Source organism: Sinocyclocheilus grahami, unplaced genomic scaffold (assembly GCF_001515645.1).
Source record: "Sinocyclocheilus grahami isolate Dianchi unplaced genomic scaffold, SAMN03320097.WGS_v1.1 scaffold138.1, whole genome shotgun sequence".
NCBI lineage: Eukaryota > Metazoa > Chordata > Actinopteri > Cypriniformes > Cyprinidae > Sinocyclocheilus > Sinocyclocheilus grahami.
Window position 1 is genome coordinate 89656 of NW_015505317.1, and position 18555 is coordinate 108210.

Genomic DNA, 18555 nt, shown 5'->3' on the forward strand with positions numbered 1-18555 from the left:
TTCTTTCTTGTTTATCTATAAGCCAGTCATAGCAGTCAAAGTGTGTATGGTTGCTAGGGTGTTTTTTGTAGTTGTGAGGGCATTGCTAGACTAGCCATCATTATTTCCTGTGCTGGTTTCTGCTTAGCCACAGGGCTTCTTTTAGACATATAATTTGCACAGAGCTTTCATACTATAGGAAACTGCTAAACATCTTTTACAGACTATGTGTGTTGTGAAGAGAAACTGATTTGCAAATTCTGCTGTTAACACAGCTTGGCTCTGTTGACACATGGCATATGAGTTTTACAACAACAACAATGATGATGATGATAATAATGATATATAGGCCAACATTTCTGCCCTGCTCTGAACAACATTACAAGCACGCAGTTTATATTAAGATGAGCCTTTCTATTATTGTGTTAATGTTAAGAAAAAATATATAACTTGTAGAGAATATATATTTTATTTTATTTTGAAATATATCGTAAAGTATCAAATGGAGTACGTTCAAAGATGGTTAACCCATTGAAGGGCTCATTAGTCTATATGCTCCAGCATCTTTTTGTCTGAACTACTTAGCCGCATGTTTGTTATCACAATTCAAATTCAATTCAAAATATTTTATATAAAGAGAGCAATCTGAACGTACACTGGCCTCCTTTATAGTCCACTATCCATAAATTGAGCGTTATTCATCTGAATTGTATTTATATGTTATCCCCTGTCAGTTCCACATGAAGCGCCTTATTTATTCCATTGCAAATATAGTACAGATAACTTTTATGTCACACACGCGCTTCCGTTCTGCTGCGTTCGAAGGACGTTTGAGGGGTTGCCATCGGTGACGCGTCCCTACGCAACCAACCCCCGCCCTGGTTCTCGCATCTCTGCTATGATTGGTGCATTTAATCCAGGCCTTCGAAAATTCGCAAGATGATTGGTCGAACCAGCTGTCAGTCTCCCACAAAAATCTATTTACAGTAGGTTGTGAGCGGATCAAGTGTATCCGTTGGGATTAAAGCTGGATCTCACTGAATCTAAAAGCCTTTCGAGGTGGATTTTGTGTATTTTACAAGCGGTTTTTGTCCGATATTTATTAGTTATTCCTCGACGGAACGTTTTAATTCGCCTATTTTCTTCTGCTGAAGCTGAAGATCGAGGGAAAAGATGTCTTCGGAAGAAGACAGAGCGAAGGAGATTCTAAAGGGGTTTAAACTGTATCCTTAAGTGATGATGGGACAGATTAGCCAACTAGCTTCAAACCTCAAACTCACACAACTTTGCATCTTTATTCAGGTGTTAATCTGGAATACGTAATTAATTTAACGGTTATGAAACCAGGACTTTAGTATTGATGCTGTATGAGATGCTGGTAACAGTTAGCAGGACAAACTGGGAGGTGAAGTAGTGTCATATTATGTTATGCTTTCTTGGTCATTATGACTGAGGCTTGATTTCAGTTTCAGCAATATCCATCTATAAATCCAAATGCCTTTTATTTGAACAAACAAACTACAGGCTTTTTTTTTTGCGTCTGTGGTGGCAGTCGACTCATTTTGGATGTATCAACACTTTTAAACATCCAGTTGAGTTTTTAAACTGTTTTCCTTAAGTTTTGTTGCGGTGTATATGAGAAGTTGATTTGCTATGTGGTGTGTGAATGAATAGATGGTGTAATTTCTCTAATCCAGATTACGTCTGTGTTATTCTATAAATTGTACAAATATACATGTTTTTGTTAATGTGCATACCTGGATTCATGAGTTACTGGCATATGAATTGTAATTTACCAGTGCAGTTAATCATACCGAAGTAAGTAATTTCAAAGCAGTCTGGTGGTGTTTATTAGATTATAGACACTTTCAGGTAAAATTCCCACTAAGTTTGACATTTCTGTGAGCATATCAGCATCAGTAACTAACTGTGGGATGTTGTTACTTCCTTCAGTTGAACGTTTAGCTAATGTTCACATGGGTTTCAGGATACTATGTGACTATCAGGCACCTGATTCTTGGGATCAGGTGCATTAGACAGGTGAAATCTCCTCACACAGTTTGTGCCTGCCATCACGATTACATAACATTGGCTAGTGTTTCTATAATAGGCTCTGTAAATCTGACGAGAATAATCACAGTAGCACCAGAACCCTCTGATGGGGTGAAAATGGCCACGTCTGGAACATTTGGACTGCCTTGTGTCAGTCCTGATGTACACTGTTTTACAAATATTTCTTCACGTAGACATGGGTCTACCCTGTGTGACCTTCTCTGGGAAAGCAAGGGTTTGTTTTACAGGCTGGTAATTCTTAAATCCTTGATTTGAAAGGACAGGGATTTGCTGCCTTGCGCTCCTCGCATCCAACTGCTTTGAGGCAAAGCTGTGGAAAATGATTAAAACGTATAAATGTTTGTCTTTTAATGAAAGGTTTGTGAATGATGGTGTTGAAAGTCTGTAAGGAAATATTTTGGATTTACACTATTGTTCAAAACATTTGGGGTCATGAAGTTTTTTTTTTTTTAATTAATTAATAATTTTATTCAGCAAAGCTACAAATTACAAAGCAAAGTATTACATTTCTCAAAACTGACAGTATAAATGTTACAAAAGAACTTTTTTGAACTCTGTTTATCAAAGAATCCCAACTAAATGCATTTTGGTTTCTACAAAAAATATTAAGCAGCGCAACTGTTTTTAACAATGTTAATAATAAGAAATGTTTCTTGAGCACCAAATCAGCATATTAGAAAGATTTCTGAAGGATCACGTGGCACTGAAGACTGGAGTAATGGCTGCTCAAAATTCAGCTTTGCCATCACAGGAATAAATACAATTATAATAGTATTTCACAACATTACGGCTTTTACTATATTTTTGTTTAAACAAATGCAGCCTTGTTGAGCAGAAGAGACGTCTTTCAAATACAACCCCAAACTTTTGAACGGTAGTGTACGGTAGAGTGTATGGATAAAACATTCAGCTTTCGTTTTAGGTAGAATATTGAAACTTTGTACTGTAGTAGTTGTTCAGAGTAAACTGGAGCATGGGCTGATATGCCATTGATATCACTACCTATTTAGAAACATGCTTTTATGCATAATGTACATTATTGCATTGGCCCTGCACATAATTTTAGAGCTCAGCTTTTTTTTTGCACTGAAGACTGGAGTAATGGCTGCTCAAAATTCAGCTTTGCCATCACAGGAATAAATACATAATAAAAATAAATATATAATAGTATTTCACAACATTACGGCTTTTACTATATTTTTGTTTAAACAAATGCAGCCTTGTTGAGCAGAAGAGACGTCTTTCAAATACAACCCCAAACTTTTGAACGGTAGTGTACGGTAGAGTGTATGGATAAAACATTCAGCTTTCGTTTTAGGTAGAATATTGAAACTTTGTACTGTAGTAGTTGTTCAGAGTAAACTGGAGCATGGGCTGATATGCCATTGATATCACTACCTATTTAGAAACATGCTTTTATGCATAATGTACATTATTGCATTGGCCCTGCACATAATTTTAGAGCTCAGCTTTTTTTTTTTTTTACTAAATTTGTGTCATCTTAGTATAGCACAGCTCTTTGTAGCAGCATGAATCTGGTACAATGTAGTTACGCAGCACAAATGGATTTTCAAAGGCTCGTCAATGCAATTTTATCTCCAAGCTTCATCATATTTGCCCTGTGTAGTTGGTTTTTTTTTTCTTCTTCCCAGTGTGCCCCAGAGGTTACTACTGTGTGCAAAGCACCATACCCTTGAGTGGCTACAAAAAAAAAAACCCACTGACTTAAATGATGAAAAAGACAGATATTGTATTGTGTGCCAAACTATGTTTGTTAGAAGCATGTAGAGATTTTGAAGGTGTGTGAATTTTGTGTGCTTGTTGCCATGTCTTTCAAGGCTAGTTTTCTGTTCCTCTTCCAGGAACACAGTACTGTGTGTGTATTTTTTGGTAAATCATTAGAACTAACTAACATAGCCTTCACTGCCAACATTTTTAATAGGACAAAATGTGATGCGTTTGATGTACTGATTTTTTTAATGTTGTTATTATTATTATTATTATTATTAAACTACACCGTTACTGTAGCTATTTTGCACCAGTAACAACAGACTGGAATTGGCAACAATATGCAACAATGGATGACTTTTTAAAAATGAATGTGGCTTCCATGAAAGCATTGGCGCCGAAGGGACTAATTACCTCGACAGTGACGGTGTTTGTGAGTAAAAGGGTCTCTCCCCTGCGACTCTCTCAGTGTGCTCAGCAGGTGAGATCCCACAGACATCTGTCACCAATAATCTCAAATGCAGTCGCCTGGTTCATCAGATACAGAGCCTGACACTTTAAGGGAGTAGTTACTCATTTTTAGTGTCTTCAGCTGTTGGCATCTAAATTCAGGGTGAAATATATCACAGAATATAGCACATAAAATTGATTGGAAATACAAGAATCCCTTACTAAGTCTGGAATTTGCTTAATTGATGTTTAAGCACATTAATATGAGTGTAAAATGTAGTTATTTTTGTAGTCTATACATTGTGTATGAAGATATGGGATCTGTTCAGCAAAGTTAACATTGAATAATTTAATTTGGTTCAGTTTGGTCATTTTGTAAAAGGAATATATATATATATAGATCAGCTTCTTGGCTAGACTGAGAATGAATCCTTGGTCATGCTTCTGGTTATTTGTGTCTTGGGATTCATTTCAAGTAATTTAATGCTTCAGAATAGTTCCATATAAAATCGAGTCTCCATAAGAAAGAGAAGAACTAAATAATAAATAAGAAAATAAAATTAATATATTATATTGATATAAATATTATTAATATAAATAAATCATTTTATTATGGCTGCAGTGTCAGTAATATTTTCTTTTTGATGAAGGATTTTTATGATAAGCTTTTTATTCCTTCAGGAACAATTTAGGGATTTGCATTTGTTAAGGAGTATTTATGTGTCACTATTAATGCTTGAAAGGTAGATTAGGATTAGTAATACATGTAGCACACTTATGCAGCCCTGACCAAGGTCTCATAGGGTTGGTAACTAGGGCCTGTAATGACACATGCAGCCTTGTGTGAGTGTGCTTTAGCAGCCTGAAAGGCTCATACAGGTGGTCTGAAGATGAAGAGGTCAGATGTCATTGACACAGAGTACAAGCCATTGTCACAAACCATTGTTTAACAGACAGATCAGGCTGTTTTTAGACTTCAAGTGTGGTCTGTTTCTGTTAGCTATGCTGGTATTGTTTGCATTTGTGATTTATAACAAATTGATGCTCGATGTAATAATTATAGAAACTCTTGAATTTAGACATCATTTCAAGGAATAGTTCACCAATCATGTGTTTCAAGAAATACTCACTTTCTTCCGTGGAACATAAAAAGAACGAGCAAGATATTTAGTGAATTTAAACTTGAAGTCACCATGTAATCAAAATTGAAAATTCTTATTTTTTAATGGAATACTGTAGTTTATTATAAATAATTTATCTGTGCACTTCATTATTTTTTACAAAATTAATGTGCCCTCGTAATCTTTAATCAAAAACCTTAACCTCCCCTCCCCCTCAAAACGACTCATCTTCTCTTCTGGTCACGAGCTATGGTGCAAGGGCGGAGCTAGTGACGTGAGGGGCAAACGCTGGGATAAACGACAGCGGGAAAGCTGAAGCTGATGCTTCACTTTATAGCACTGACACTAGTCATGAGGGGGTATTACGACATTACTCTTAGGACATCACAAACTAATTTTTTGCTCAGTCATTCAGGCAGTCTCTCTCTCTCTCTCTCTCTCTCTCGTGAGTTTTGTTTTGTGCCGTTGATCATCGTCGTCATCCTTAATAAATAAAACATTTATTCATGCTTGGATGTCGGCTGTGAATCTAGAGAGAAATCCCCCACCACTAACTGCAAACTGCCATTCAGATCTGCCTCCATTTTGTTAGCAATGCCCCAGCTTCCAACGATCCAATCAATTCCCGAAGGAAATCTCTCGTTTCAGATGCCGTTTCACTCGGTTATACGTCACAGTAGTGAAGAAAAGACGATCGCAACTTCCGTTTCATGCCGACTTTAAAGTGTGTTCCTCACACAAATCTATTATACGGCTTCAGAAGAAAGCTATACTGTGCAAGTGTCTTGGATTACTTTTATAGTGCTTTTTTGTTGTTGTTGTTGTTGTTCTTTTTGGAGTTTGATGACTGGTGAACATCTCTTTTTGTGAAAGAAAGTCATACAGGTTTGAAATGACATGAGGTAAATGATGACACAATCTTCATGTTTATGTGAACTGTTACTTGAGTTCCAATGAGCCTAACACAAAATTATTGATTTGGAAAAGTTTTATCTCCCATTGACATTGTTTGAGTTGATCTTCTTGTAAAATGCCATTTTCTGGAAAGTTGGCCCTGACATCAGGAGACATTTTCATTGCCAGTCCGTTCAGCATGCCTTAACTTGTCTCCAGAAACTGGATGAATCTTAGAGATGCAGAGACAGGGAAGGTTCTCTGGCAGGGAACTGAAGACCTCTCCCTTCCTGGGGTAGAACATGAAGGTTTGTGGTTCTCAGCATTACCTTTCATTAAAGATTTAAACTATTGACTCGATTAAGCTACGCCAAATCTTCTCTTATGTCCGCTACTTCACTGCTCCTTTTAGTGATCTCAGCGAGAGGTCAAGATCAGTCTTCTGTTCTGAATTTAGTACAGAATGTGCCATGTCTGGTAACTAATAGTTTTGATTTTGTTTTCCAGCTCGGGTTCCTAAGAAGATCCTGAAATGTAAAGCTGTCTCCAGAGAGCTGAATTTCTCTTCAGTAGAAAAACTGGAAAAATTCCGACTGGAGCAAAAAGTTTTCTTTAAAGGCCAGTGCCTAGAAGGTTGTTCTAATTATTTCTTGCGCATTGCACTTTTGTGATAAGAAATAGCAATGATGATGGAAGCGCAAAATTAGAGCTCCCTTTTGTAAAATGGTTGGTTCTGAAATATCTTTAAAATGATTTAACACAGAGATGTCTTCTCGAGCAAGGAGCTCCATATAAATGATTTTATTCATTATCCATTAACAAAAAAGTACATTATCAATTTGAAATCCATTTGAAATCCTGTTAAAACTGAATGTCACAAGACTGTATTGTTTAAAAAGGAGTAGTACACTACCTTTGTTTACTTTGGTAAATCAACACTGAATACTAACCATATATTCTCATCTTAGCTACAGAGTTTTTAAAAGAATAAACATTTGAACTAAACACTGCTAAAATTTGTCAAATATAAACGTGATCATAATATTGCATTCATTCATTACATCCACAGGTACAGGTAACTTGTGAAACATTTGAACATTTAAGTACTATCCCTAATATTCTTGAATATCCTGAACAGTATAGTTTAAATGCAGTGTTCTAATATAGAGATTTCTTTCAATAAATAATTTATTATGCATTTCACAATGTAACAGTCGGCCATTTAAATTTTGATCTATGCTTGTCTTCATGATTTTGTGGCATTAGACTGATATAAAGTATTTATATTCAGATTTTACTTGACAAGTTATTTTATATGTGTAATTTGAAAATCTTTTTTATTTTGGCTCATATGAACGTGTGTGCACAAACAATGCTCTTTTGAGACACGATTAACTATATAACTTGAACAAATGAATTGAAAAGACTTTTAAAAGCTTGTTTGTGAATATGTTTTCATCTTGTTAGCCTGCCTTAGTTAAAGTGCGTAAGGACTATTTACATCACAAAATGCTTACACATGTACCTTGTCTTTTTTTCAGAGTGGTTTTTTGAGTTTGGCTTTGTGATTCCTAATTCTACAAACACATGGCAGTCTTTGATAGAAGCTGCACCAGAGTCACAGATGATGCCTGCAAATGTCTTAACGTAAGATTTTCTTTTTCTACATATTTGATATCCATAAAAGTTGGATTAATCATGGATCAAATTTCTTCTCTTGCAGTGGTAATGTTGTTATAGAGACCAAGTTTTATGATGACGACCTTCATGTCAGCACATCCCGGGTACGACTCTTCTACGTCTGACACATGGAACCTTTCGTTTAATTACTCCAGAGGATGGACCCACACTTCCGCAAGTTTCAGTTGCCAGAGAAGACACTCTCCGTACTGAGTATTTCTTCTGAGGCGCTTTAAAGGGAACATTTCAGTAAAACCCAGTTTCAAGACAAATGATCACACCAGTTTTATGGCAGATAAGGACTTGTACATAAGAGCAATCATGCTCATGACAACCTGGTTGTGTAAATTACCTGTTTGTATATTTTTCTTCTCCTCCTTCTGTATTTCAATCCTGCAATGTACACTGCTTCCTTATCAGCTGTTTTTAAAACGTTTTCTCCCAGTCTGTGTGGTTATTCATGGTCTATTTTTTTTTAGTTAAACTGTAAGATAGGATTTGTTTTAAAATAAATTATGAAATTAAGGATTAAAATATTCATATTCATATTTTGCCTCTTGCATTTCTCCCTTAAGTATTTATCAGCAGAATGAGTGATCTCATAATTGTTTTTTGTGGCCAATTTTTGTCACACATTGCATTTACAGAAATATGGCAGCTTTAACATGACATAAAATAAGTGGAATATAAGAACAAATTTAAAAAAAAGTTCAGAGGTTTTAAAACTTTCCATTATTCCCATATAATAAACTGGGCACATATCTTTATCCAGTTAAAATATCTTAATGGTTGTCACATCAAATTTGTTTTCATTTTAAATATATAGTCTTGGATATGACCAAGCATATAATTACTTTATATAGACTGGCCGTTCTCTATGTAGCAATGTCCAAAACGTGGAAATAACTGAGAGTACTACATTACCCAGAATTTCTTCCGGTTGGAACGGAAGTTGTTCGTGACGACCTTGGGTAGCTGCTGCAAGCATGGCGAATAAAGAGCCTAACGTGAGTATCTTAATTCTTAAGAAATTTTATTTATAACGTTAGAATTGTTTAAATGCTCATTAATAAAAGGGACAACTTTTTAGAAGCAGTCATAATCAGCTTGGCAACAGAAATCGGAACAGAAAAAGTGTTACACAGTAACTGTTACATGATCTGATCTGCTCTCATACACTAAAGCACATTTTAAGATGAAACGTGCTGTCAGACCCCTTAACAAATTTAAATATGAATAATTTTTGAATAGCATGCTTTGATTTTGAATACCTGTGCTGAAGTCCTGACTCCTGAAACCGGCTGCTCTTAAAGCTTGTTGGGCCTTAGACGTTTAATATCACCTGTAACAAATGGCTGTAACGTTAGGTCTAAAGTTGACTTGATACATACTAGGTAGTTAGTGTAGACGCACATTAAATGTAATGGTTTTTTTTCATGAAAGATTGCCTAATTTGTTTAACACAGTACCTGCTCTTCCATGATCTGTATCAGAATGTAAGCTAATGAAGTCGTTTCCCAGACAGGGATTATTATGATATGTTATTATAAAAAACGGAAAATTCTAGACATGATGAGTTATGCCCATTAAGTGTCAAAAGGTGGCGCTGTCATATCATTTAGCCTAACCCTTTTGGTAAGACCTTGTCTGAAGATTATACTACTGGTGTAACGGTCATATTGTCAGTGGAAGTGAATATGTTTATTTTGTAATCTCACAGAGGTTGCTCCAGAACCTGAGGGATCTCGCCGGACGCATGTCCTCTGGCTCAAAGGGTGCTGGACTCGGACTGAAGTTATTAATTGGAGCAGGTGCACTTGCTTATGGAGTCAAAGAGGCCACATATACAGGTGCATTCAGTGTTACAATAGTATAAAGAATTACATTAAAGTGAAAAAGTATTAGGAGTAGAGCTCAGATGTCTAGTGTAGTGAATTTCTGCACTACTATTCAGTTTGGGATCAAGATTTAGTTTTTGAAAGAAATTCATATTTTTATTCCGCAAGGATGCATTAAATTGATTAAAAGTGACCGTAAAGAGATTTACAATGTTACAAAAGATTTATTTCAAATAAATGCTGTTCTTTTGAATTTTATCAAAGAATCCTGAAAACAAGTCACGGTTTCCTCAAATATATTAAGCTGCGCAACATTTTGTTTTTTTTACTTTAATTATAATAAATTGGCATATTAGAATAAGTTCTAAAGGATTGTGTGACACTAAAAACTGGTGTACTGGCTGCTAAAAAATTTAGCTTTGCAGGAATAAATTACATAAAAAGAAAACATATTAAATTGTAAAAATGCTTCACAATATCACAGTTTTTTCTGTATTTTTGATCAAGTAAATGCAGCCTGGTTGAGCTTAAGAGATTTTTGGACAAAATATTTTTGAATGTTAAACTTTTGAACGGTGATGTATCTGTGCAACATGTACTTTTGAAATGAATATTAAAATAAGAAGACTGGTAATGTCATCACTCACACTAATTGTCTTGTCTTTAGTGGAGGGTGGTCAGCGAGCAATTGTCTTTAATAGAATTGGAGGGATGCAGATGGACACAGTCCTCTCTGAGGGTCTCCACTTCAGGCAATTTTTTATGACTTATATACTTGTTCTGTGTGGAAGCATGTTTAATCTCACCATAATAAAAAAGGAATGCTGTACCTTTAAACTGTAATGTAAAAAACGACATTGTTCTTATAGGATACCATGGTTTCAGTATCCAATCATATATGATATCAGAGCCAAACCAAGAAAAATATCATCTTTAACAGGAAGTAAAGGTAAAATTTTTTAATTTTATTTCATTGTCATGATCATGCTTTGTTTACTTCCATTTTAACATAGTCATAATGTGTTCAGCTTGATTATAGTTCATGTAATGTTGCTGTAATGTGGTCAGACCTGCAGATGGTGAGCATCGCATTGCGTGTGCTGTCACGACCTGTGGCTTCCAACCTTCCTGTCTTGTACCAGCAGCTGGGGAAGGACTACGATGATCGTGTGCTGCCATCTATTGTAAATGAAGTTCTGAAGAGCGTGGTCGCCAAATTTAATGCATCCCAACTAATTACGCAAAGAGCCCAGGTTTGTATTTCCTCACAATCTGTTACTCAGTTTTGAAAGTCTTCCACATATTCTAGAAATGAACCAAATTTCCAGGATCCATAATCAAATGAAGAAAATCTCCAAATTACATTCTACAAATGACTATATTCTTAATCTTTCTTTGCCACTGATTTCATGCAGGTCTCTCTACTCATCCGACGAGATCTTTTTGAACGCGCTAAGGACTTCAACATTATTCTCGACGATGTGGCCATCACAGAGTTGAGCTTCAGCAAGGAGTACACAGCAGCTGTGGAGGCCAAACAAGTTGGTAGGTAAAGTTAGGTTCTTGCAACACGTAACATATGTGGACATAATAACTGTAATAAAACGTGTTTATGGTCTTCCAGCCCAGCAGGAGGCACAAAGAGCTCAGTTCTTTGTGGAGAAAGCAAAACAAGAACAGAGGCAGAAAATCATCCAAGCTGAAGGAGAGGCCCAGGCCGCCAAAATGGTATGAGTCTCTTATAAAAAATGATTTCTTTTGCCACTCACAGGTCCAAAAGTCATGAGTATTTTATTATATTATATTACTGTATTACAGTATTATTTTTAGGGGTGCTCCGATCAGGATTTTTTAGGCCGATCACAGAAAGCAGTATCTGCCGATACCGATCACCGATACCGATCTTTTTAAAGCCTACTTTTTATCATTTATAACTATTTATAGTGATACTCCAATCAGGATTTTCAGACATTTATTCAGGGCCTGAATTAGATTTTTGAAAATGAGGGGAATTCCCCCTCTTAGGTGTCTCTTGTGAGAGGAGAAGCAGCTTTCACACAGGATTCCACTATTGATCCGTGGCTGTTTACCACAAACACAACATTTATCCATTAGTTTGATTTCAAATCCAAACATTGTCACCGAAAATGCTTTTTCATCATTGTGATTTTTTTTTTTTACACAGTACAGTAATACAATCTTTCACAGGCATGTTTAAACACAATAAATATAAGCAACACATTATTCAATGCTTTTTACTTTTGCATTTACTTCTAGATTTATATATTAAGTTAAGCAAGTGGCAAAACATTTAAACTACTTTTCTTACGTTATCACAAACTTATCATTGACAGAAATAGTCGTCTCTACTGCCTTTCCTTTTGCATTTCAATCTTTATTACAAGCAATCCTGCGGTTCATAAAGAACTTTGTTTTCCTACCTCCACGAGTGCCATCTATTATTGCCTTCTTTATCTAAAAGTGCTCTTTCCCCTTAAACCTAGCCAAAAAGCCATATGTGTTGACTGTGAAACACAGTAGAGTTTAATCATATGCATTTATGGTGTAATTACTACATTTTCGTGTCAGCCATGTTCATATTTACTGCAAAAAATGCGTTGTTACTTTTAATTTAGCGCTTGCAGCGCAGTAAAAATAGGCTCGGTGTGGACACGATCTCTGCACTGCTGCAGACGCACCACTCGTGGAACGCACTGCCGGACAGCAACCGTGTGCAGTGTGAATGCTTTAATCCGTTAACATGAGCACGGAAAAAATACGCACCACATATGTGCTGCAAACGGAGTAATGTGAACCTGGCATTATGTGCCTGCGAGTGTGCATGAGCGCACGGTCTCCAAGAGAGCGCTGAATGGATAAACACTGGCAAGAATTAAAAAGTAATGCAATTTATAAACTTTCATGAAGATGTGACACTGCCTAGATTGTGCAAGTGACAATTCCTGTGTCAACTGTGCAGCGTGCAGCTTATAGACAGACGCGATGTGGTGATTTGAAGACATTTGCGTATTTTGAGAGAGAGCGCCCGCGCTGATTCACTCACACTGTTTGTGAAATAACGTCTCACACAAGGTTTTCAAATTACTTTATAAGTTATTTAATTAAGAAATATGAAGGTGAGTACCTCACCTTCAGCATTATAATTATTTCACCCGCGCCGGACTGAGACAGTGCCGCTTCATGTCGTGCCAAACCTCTCACTGCAGCGTCATCAGCTTGAGATCGTTTGTTTTTTAGATCGTCCTTTTTAGAGACCGCTGATCAATCATCCCAACGTGATTATCGGCCGATAGTGATCAGTAGCCGATCAATCGGAGCACCCCTAATTATTTTGTAATATAAATATTATTAATGTGTCTTTTTTAGAAAAGTATTATATGAGGAATGTATTTTGGTTTGGTCTGATCTAATTCACAGTTAGGGGAGGCCGTCACAAAGAACCCTGGATACCTTAAACTCAGAAGAATCAGAGCAGCGCAGAACATTGCCAAAACGGTACAGTGTTATTATTCACTTCATTTTATTTATTTATAATTTTTATTGAGTTTTCCTGATGTAAACGGTACGCTTTGGAAAAGGGTGTGTTTTCCACCCATGTAAATATTTGATGTTCACTAGCAGTTCTGCCAAGGTTCAGCTGGTCTTTTTTTGGGGGGGGGAGGCTTAACATTTATTCAAGTCTTTTTGGAAAAAGCTGAATGTTTTGATGTCCTTTCTAAAAGCCCTGACCAGATGAAGGTTGTTTTCCAGGTGGCGGCTTCACAGAACAGGGTTTACCTGAGCGCAGATAATTTGGTTCTGAATCTACAGGACGACTCTTTTAACAAGTAAGAATCCCATAGTTTTATGCCTTTTTCATGACTCCACAAAAAGAAAAAGTGACATTTTGTGCTTGCTTAATTACATTGTGTAAAAATATAGTTGATGTTGACCCAATCTTCTTTGTTTATTGCAGTTTGTCTCTCGGAAAGAAGTAACCCATTCAGAAAGCACTCTCATTCCAATTGTCAGAGGTTCTATTACAAGTAACCGTATGTGTGTCCTTTGACATGGCATTTTCTGATTGACTCACAAATTAATATGTCAGTCCAGGGAAGAATCATTAAATATCTAATGTGTAGTCCTGGTTCGTCAATTAAATTTGACTCCACAATTTGCTGGTTATCAAGACACTGCAGTTTTGTGTTCATTTTCAGCACAATGAATGAAGGCAACAACGTACAACTGTACCAGATCATTTAATTCTTTTCAACATTAATTGTTGTAACAGGAAACATGTCTTTATATTCTACATTAGATGAGCTCAAGGTTGGCTGAGAAAAAATAAATCCATCCATTTTCTTAGTAATGATTTATGTCTTTCCTGAAAAATAAGACAAACAATTGTATGTGTGACTCTAAATGACAGCTAAAAAAAAAAATTCCAATCAGTTGAAGTTCATAATGGCTGCATGTTTGGCAGTTGCCTTATTGTTGTTTGGATAAACCTGGAATATTTTAATCCTAAAACGTGTTTTCAGTCATTAGTATGAAACCTTTTTGGTATTAAACTGGCCTGCCGTATAAAAGCATCGCTCCACCACCTGGTTCTGGTTACTTTAGCAGTCTAATCCTGCTCAATCTACCTCTCTACTTAACCTCTGAACTGCCTCTTTCCTCCCCAAAACTTAGAACGTAGTGTGGGGCTTGTTTGGTTCTGCTATTGGCTCCTGTGTATTTGCATTCTTTGAAATGCACCAGTGAATAGATGCTTAGCCTTTTGTCAGACTGCATACCCAAATCCAAATTACTGTTTTAATAAGGAGAAGTTACATAATAAAGTCTTACTTAATCTCTAAGCAAGTTTCTTCTACAAACAGATAAATATGGTTGTCTTGCTCCAAGTATATTGGCCAGGCAGCCGATTAATCAGCTGATGTTTGGCTAAACTAAGACTCTCAGCATTGATTATTAACTCTGTCTTCTTGGCTGTTTACTTTAGGTGTCCGCTTCCGACATTTCTGTTCCAAAATGTACAAATACCCTTGTCAACTGAAAAGTCACACCTAAAGTAGTTAAATATTTTGAAAAGTGTTCATTTAATTTCAGCATAATGTTTAATGCAGTATGTGCAGCAGTTTAATGCAGTCATATTCTTGTCTAGTGCATGCTTGCATTGGCACAATGTACAAAGTCAAGAGTTTTTTGAATGTCATTTTTGTTTTTTTGCCTTCACAGTTGCTGGATCTCTTAAGAACAGCTGATAATCAAGTCTTGTAGTTCATCTAAGTCACATGTGAAATTCAAAACATTATATTTAAACCTATAATTATATTGAGCTACAAATATAAACCCAATTCCAAAAAAGTTGGGACACTGTACAAATTGTGAGTAAAAAAGGAAATTATAAAAAGAAGAGGGGATGCCACACAGTGGTAGACATGGCCTTGTCCAAACTTTTTTGAGATGTGTTGATGCCATGAAATTTAAAATCAACTTCTTTTTCCCTTAAAATGATACATTTTCTCAGTTTAAACATTTGATATGTCATCTATGTTGTATTCTGAATAAAATATTGAAATTTGAAACTTCCACATCATTGCATTCTGTTTTTATTCACAATTTGTACAGTGTCCCAACTTTTTTGGAATCGGGTTTGTACATTATACAAATTTAAAAATATATGTAACTCAAATGATAAAGCTAAGATTGATACATTCAATTTGGCTTAAAAGGAAAAAATGCAGGTGCCAACAGAGTTTTCAATAGGTAATATCAGAAAGGAATAAAGACAAAAACAACATATAAACAATCATACAGTGGCCAGATAGGACTTGTCACTATGATATGGTGTGAAACATTTAAGACCTTATTCAGCGGAGCACAGTAGGCTGAGGCTGTCCTCTTAAGACATTGGGACAGATTTCAGTTTTTGAGTTTTCAGTAGATGCAGCCTGATCAAAGAGCAGTGGATTTGAGCACTGCAATTTAGCTTTATTGTAGCTTAATTGTAGTAATTATTATATAATTACTAGGGTGTTGCAGGCACAAAGATTCCATTAATAATTCAAAGAAAAACTGGACCAAAAAACAAGAACTTCATGAAGTTTAACAACTGCAGCCGTGATCTTTTATTTAAATCCCTTTATATTTTACAGAAATTATTTTCCATATTTATATTTTTGTCAGGATCTGGTGTGTATGAATTCTAAAATAAGTGGTTAAATGTAATCGTGTGTGATGTATTGATTTATTACATGAAACATGATATATAATACATATTGAAATTATATCAGCCGTCTGCCAGTTCTATAAATGTCAACGAACACTGCTCTTTTGTCTAAAAGACAATTTGTTATAAAGAAATGACGGTATTCATTGTATCTTTTAAATTTTTATACACAGTTTCACCTGACCTCAGAGTAAGATTTTTGCAAGTAAACATGATAAGCAGATGAGAACTGAGAAGTCGCTGACTGCCTGCATGTTTCAGTGGATAATCAGGGGTTGTGTCAAAGCTCTTAAATGACTCTGTGCCATCTTAGTATAATTAGATCATATTAAGCCCTTTGTGTATGTGTGGGGATGCAACTATAGCCTATCAGTGTCAGACTTGCTAAAGGGCCCCACTAGGTGGCACTCAACACCCAATACTGCCCTACAGTCTCACATGACATTCAGCCGTTGAGATTGTCTGCGAAATAAAACTACAAACGTTTGAGCTCAGGCTCAAGTCAAGTCCGTTCCTGTAGTTTTCATAACATACAGCTGGGTTAAGCGTGACGCCACACGCATTTTGGTTCAGGCTTTAAAGCTTGTATTCATCCTTAATGGGCCCCTACACAATGTCCCTCTATAGTGAAAAGCTCTGTTGAAGGAGAGGGGGTTTGTGCCACGTGCTCATTCCTGAAGGTGGCCTGTAGGTCAGGCGTCTGTGAGTGATACGCAAACAAAGCCCTCCCCAAAGCTCCAGTCTTCAAAGTCCAACAACAACAACAACCATGTTTTAATGCCAAGACATCGAGGTTCTAAGTGGAAATTGTGTAATTAAACGTTGTTGGAACATTGAAATACAGTTTGAGGGGTTCAAATGGTTCGGAAGGATGCATTTATATGTAAATACCAACATGTTTGTTTATTAAGATTTTAAGACTGTGATCCACTCCACTGTGCAAGAACCGTGTAACACCTGCGTGACTAAGCTGAATGTTAATTGAGGGAATGTGCTGGCTGCGGTGGTGCATTTTTTTAACACGGCTTGTTTGCACCCTCCCTTCCTTACACACACACACACAGCAAAAAAGAACGCAAACAAAGCCCTCCCCAAAGCTCCAGTCTTCAAAGTCCAACAACAACAACAACAACCATGTTTTAATGCCAAGACATCGAGGTTCTAAGTGGAAATTGTGTAATTAAACGTTGTTGGAACGTTGAAATACAGTTTGAGGGGTTCAAATGGTTCGGAAGGATGCATTTATATGTAAATACCAACATGTTTGTTTATTAAGATTTTAAGACTGTGATCCACTCCACTGTGCAAGAACCGTGTAACACCTGCGTGACTAAGCTGAATGTTAATTGAGGGAATGTGCTGGCTGCGGTGGTGCATTTTTTTAACACGGCTTGTTTGCACCCTCCCTTCCTTACACACACACACACAGCAAAAAAGATGCAAGCCCATTGCTCAGTTGGTGTGTCTCCATGGCAACACTGATCTCATGCTGTGACAGGCAATCTGGGCTGGTTGCTATGGTGAGTCGTTGTGACATCAAACTTGAGCCCCAGTTGCCATGGCACCACACCTACTGGCACAGCAGCTATTTCTGTGCGATGTCTGGAGCCAACAGGCAACAGAGTTACAATGTCCCATTTCCATTCGTGATGCTTATTCCTTTGTTCTGCTGCTATTTTATGCAATTCTGTACGATTCTGCCTTTGGATCTGCGACAAGCACTTACCTTTTTTATTTTCATTGTAAACATTTGAATGATTTTCTTCACTATCCTTACGCACAGACTATCGTTCACCCTGTAAAAAAAATCCTTCTGATTAGAACATTTATGTATGAGTTTGGTGTCTTTGAGTAAGTTGTGGCTTTCGAGGACAAATGAAGAATTATGAACGACATATTTAATCTAAAGATGGCGCTGTGGGTCAACTAATCCCCATGTCCTGTAGAGCATCTGAATGAATGCATCGACACAATTTGCATTTCATTTTTATCTTTTTTCTTTTTTTTCATACATCTTACTATTAATTGTACTTGCATCATACCACAAATTGAATTATGATAATTGTATGTAATTTAATGGCTTACCCTGCTAGTGTACGTGTGTTTGCTGTTTCTTTGGGACAGCTCATGGGTGCTGCCCATGGTTGTTCGGCATCTTGTGGCTCATTAAAGGTGTGTGTAGGGTCCCTCATGGCAGAGGTGTTGTTTACTGCAAAGGCCCCTCACCCATCTTCATCATGGGTGATAAATATGAACAAGGGCCCCGTAACAGCTCCACCCAGCTTCCTTCTCCCCTCCCCTCCCATTTCTTTCTTTTTTTCATTTCACCCTTCCCCCCTTCACTCTCACTTTGTTTCTCCCTCCTTCTTTATTGTGTGTACTCACCAATAAACCTTGTTCTCTGATACAGTTGAGATTTATTTGTATTTTGAGTGCCAGTTACTCTAGATCCACTGTCTGTCATTTTTCATCCTGATTTGTTCACCTCCTGTTAGAGTTCAACAGAAACCACATCTGTAAAGTGAGCCGTGGAGCCCTGTGAGAGCACATGAAGGGTCAA

The 18555-nt window shown here is 36.7% G+C and overlaps 2 protein-coding genes across 3 annotated transcripts; both read left to right on the forward strand.

Moving 5' to 3' along the window:
* The first annotated feature begins 967 nt into the window (after nucleotides 1-967).
* On the forward strand, nucleotides 968-8412 carry LOC107591155 (retinal rod rhodopsin-sensitive cGMP 3',5'-cyclic phosphodiesterase subunit delta). Its single transcript, XM_016280197.1, has 5 exons — nucleotides 968-1202; nucleotides 6465-6553; nucleotides 6753-6878; nucleotides 7787-7892; nucleotides 7969-8412. The coding sequence occupies exons 1-5, from the start codon at nucleotides 1153-1155 to the stop codon at nucleotides 8048-8050; spliced, it is 453 nt and encodes a 150-aa protein (XP_016135683.1). The 5' UTR covers nucleotides 968-1152; the 3' UTR covers nucleotides 8051-8412.
* Nucleotides 8413-8836: 424 nt separating this feature from the next.
* Nucleotides 8837-14355, forward strand: phb2b (prohibitin 2b). Of its 2 annotated transcripts, none has more exons than XM_016280198.1 (10): nucleotides 8837-8932; nucleotides 9646-9775; nucleotides 10431-10515; nucleotides 10633-10712; nucleotides 10832-11016; nucleotides 11179-11308; nucleotides 11388-11491; nucleotides 13202-13279; nucleotides 13535-13611; nucleotides 13740-14355. In XM_016280198.1, the coding sequence occupies exons 1-10, from the start codon at nucleotides 8912-8914 to the stop codon at nucleotides 13759-13761; spliced, it is 912 nt and encodes a 303-aa protein (XP_016135684.1). In that variant the 5' UTR covers nucleotides 8837-8911; the 3' UTR covers nucleotides 13762-14355. The 2 variants fall into 2 exon arrangements, with proteins under 2 accessions (XP_016135684.1, XP_016135685.1); XM_016280199.1 differs by lacking the exon at nucleotides 8837-8932 and adding an exon at nucleotides 9483-9560.
* The last annotated feature ends 4200 nt before the right edge of the window (nucleotides 14356-18555 follow it).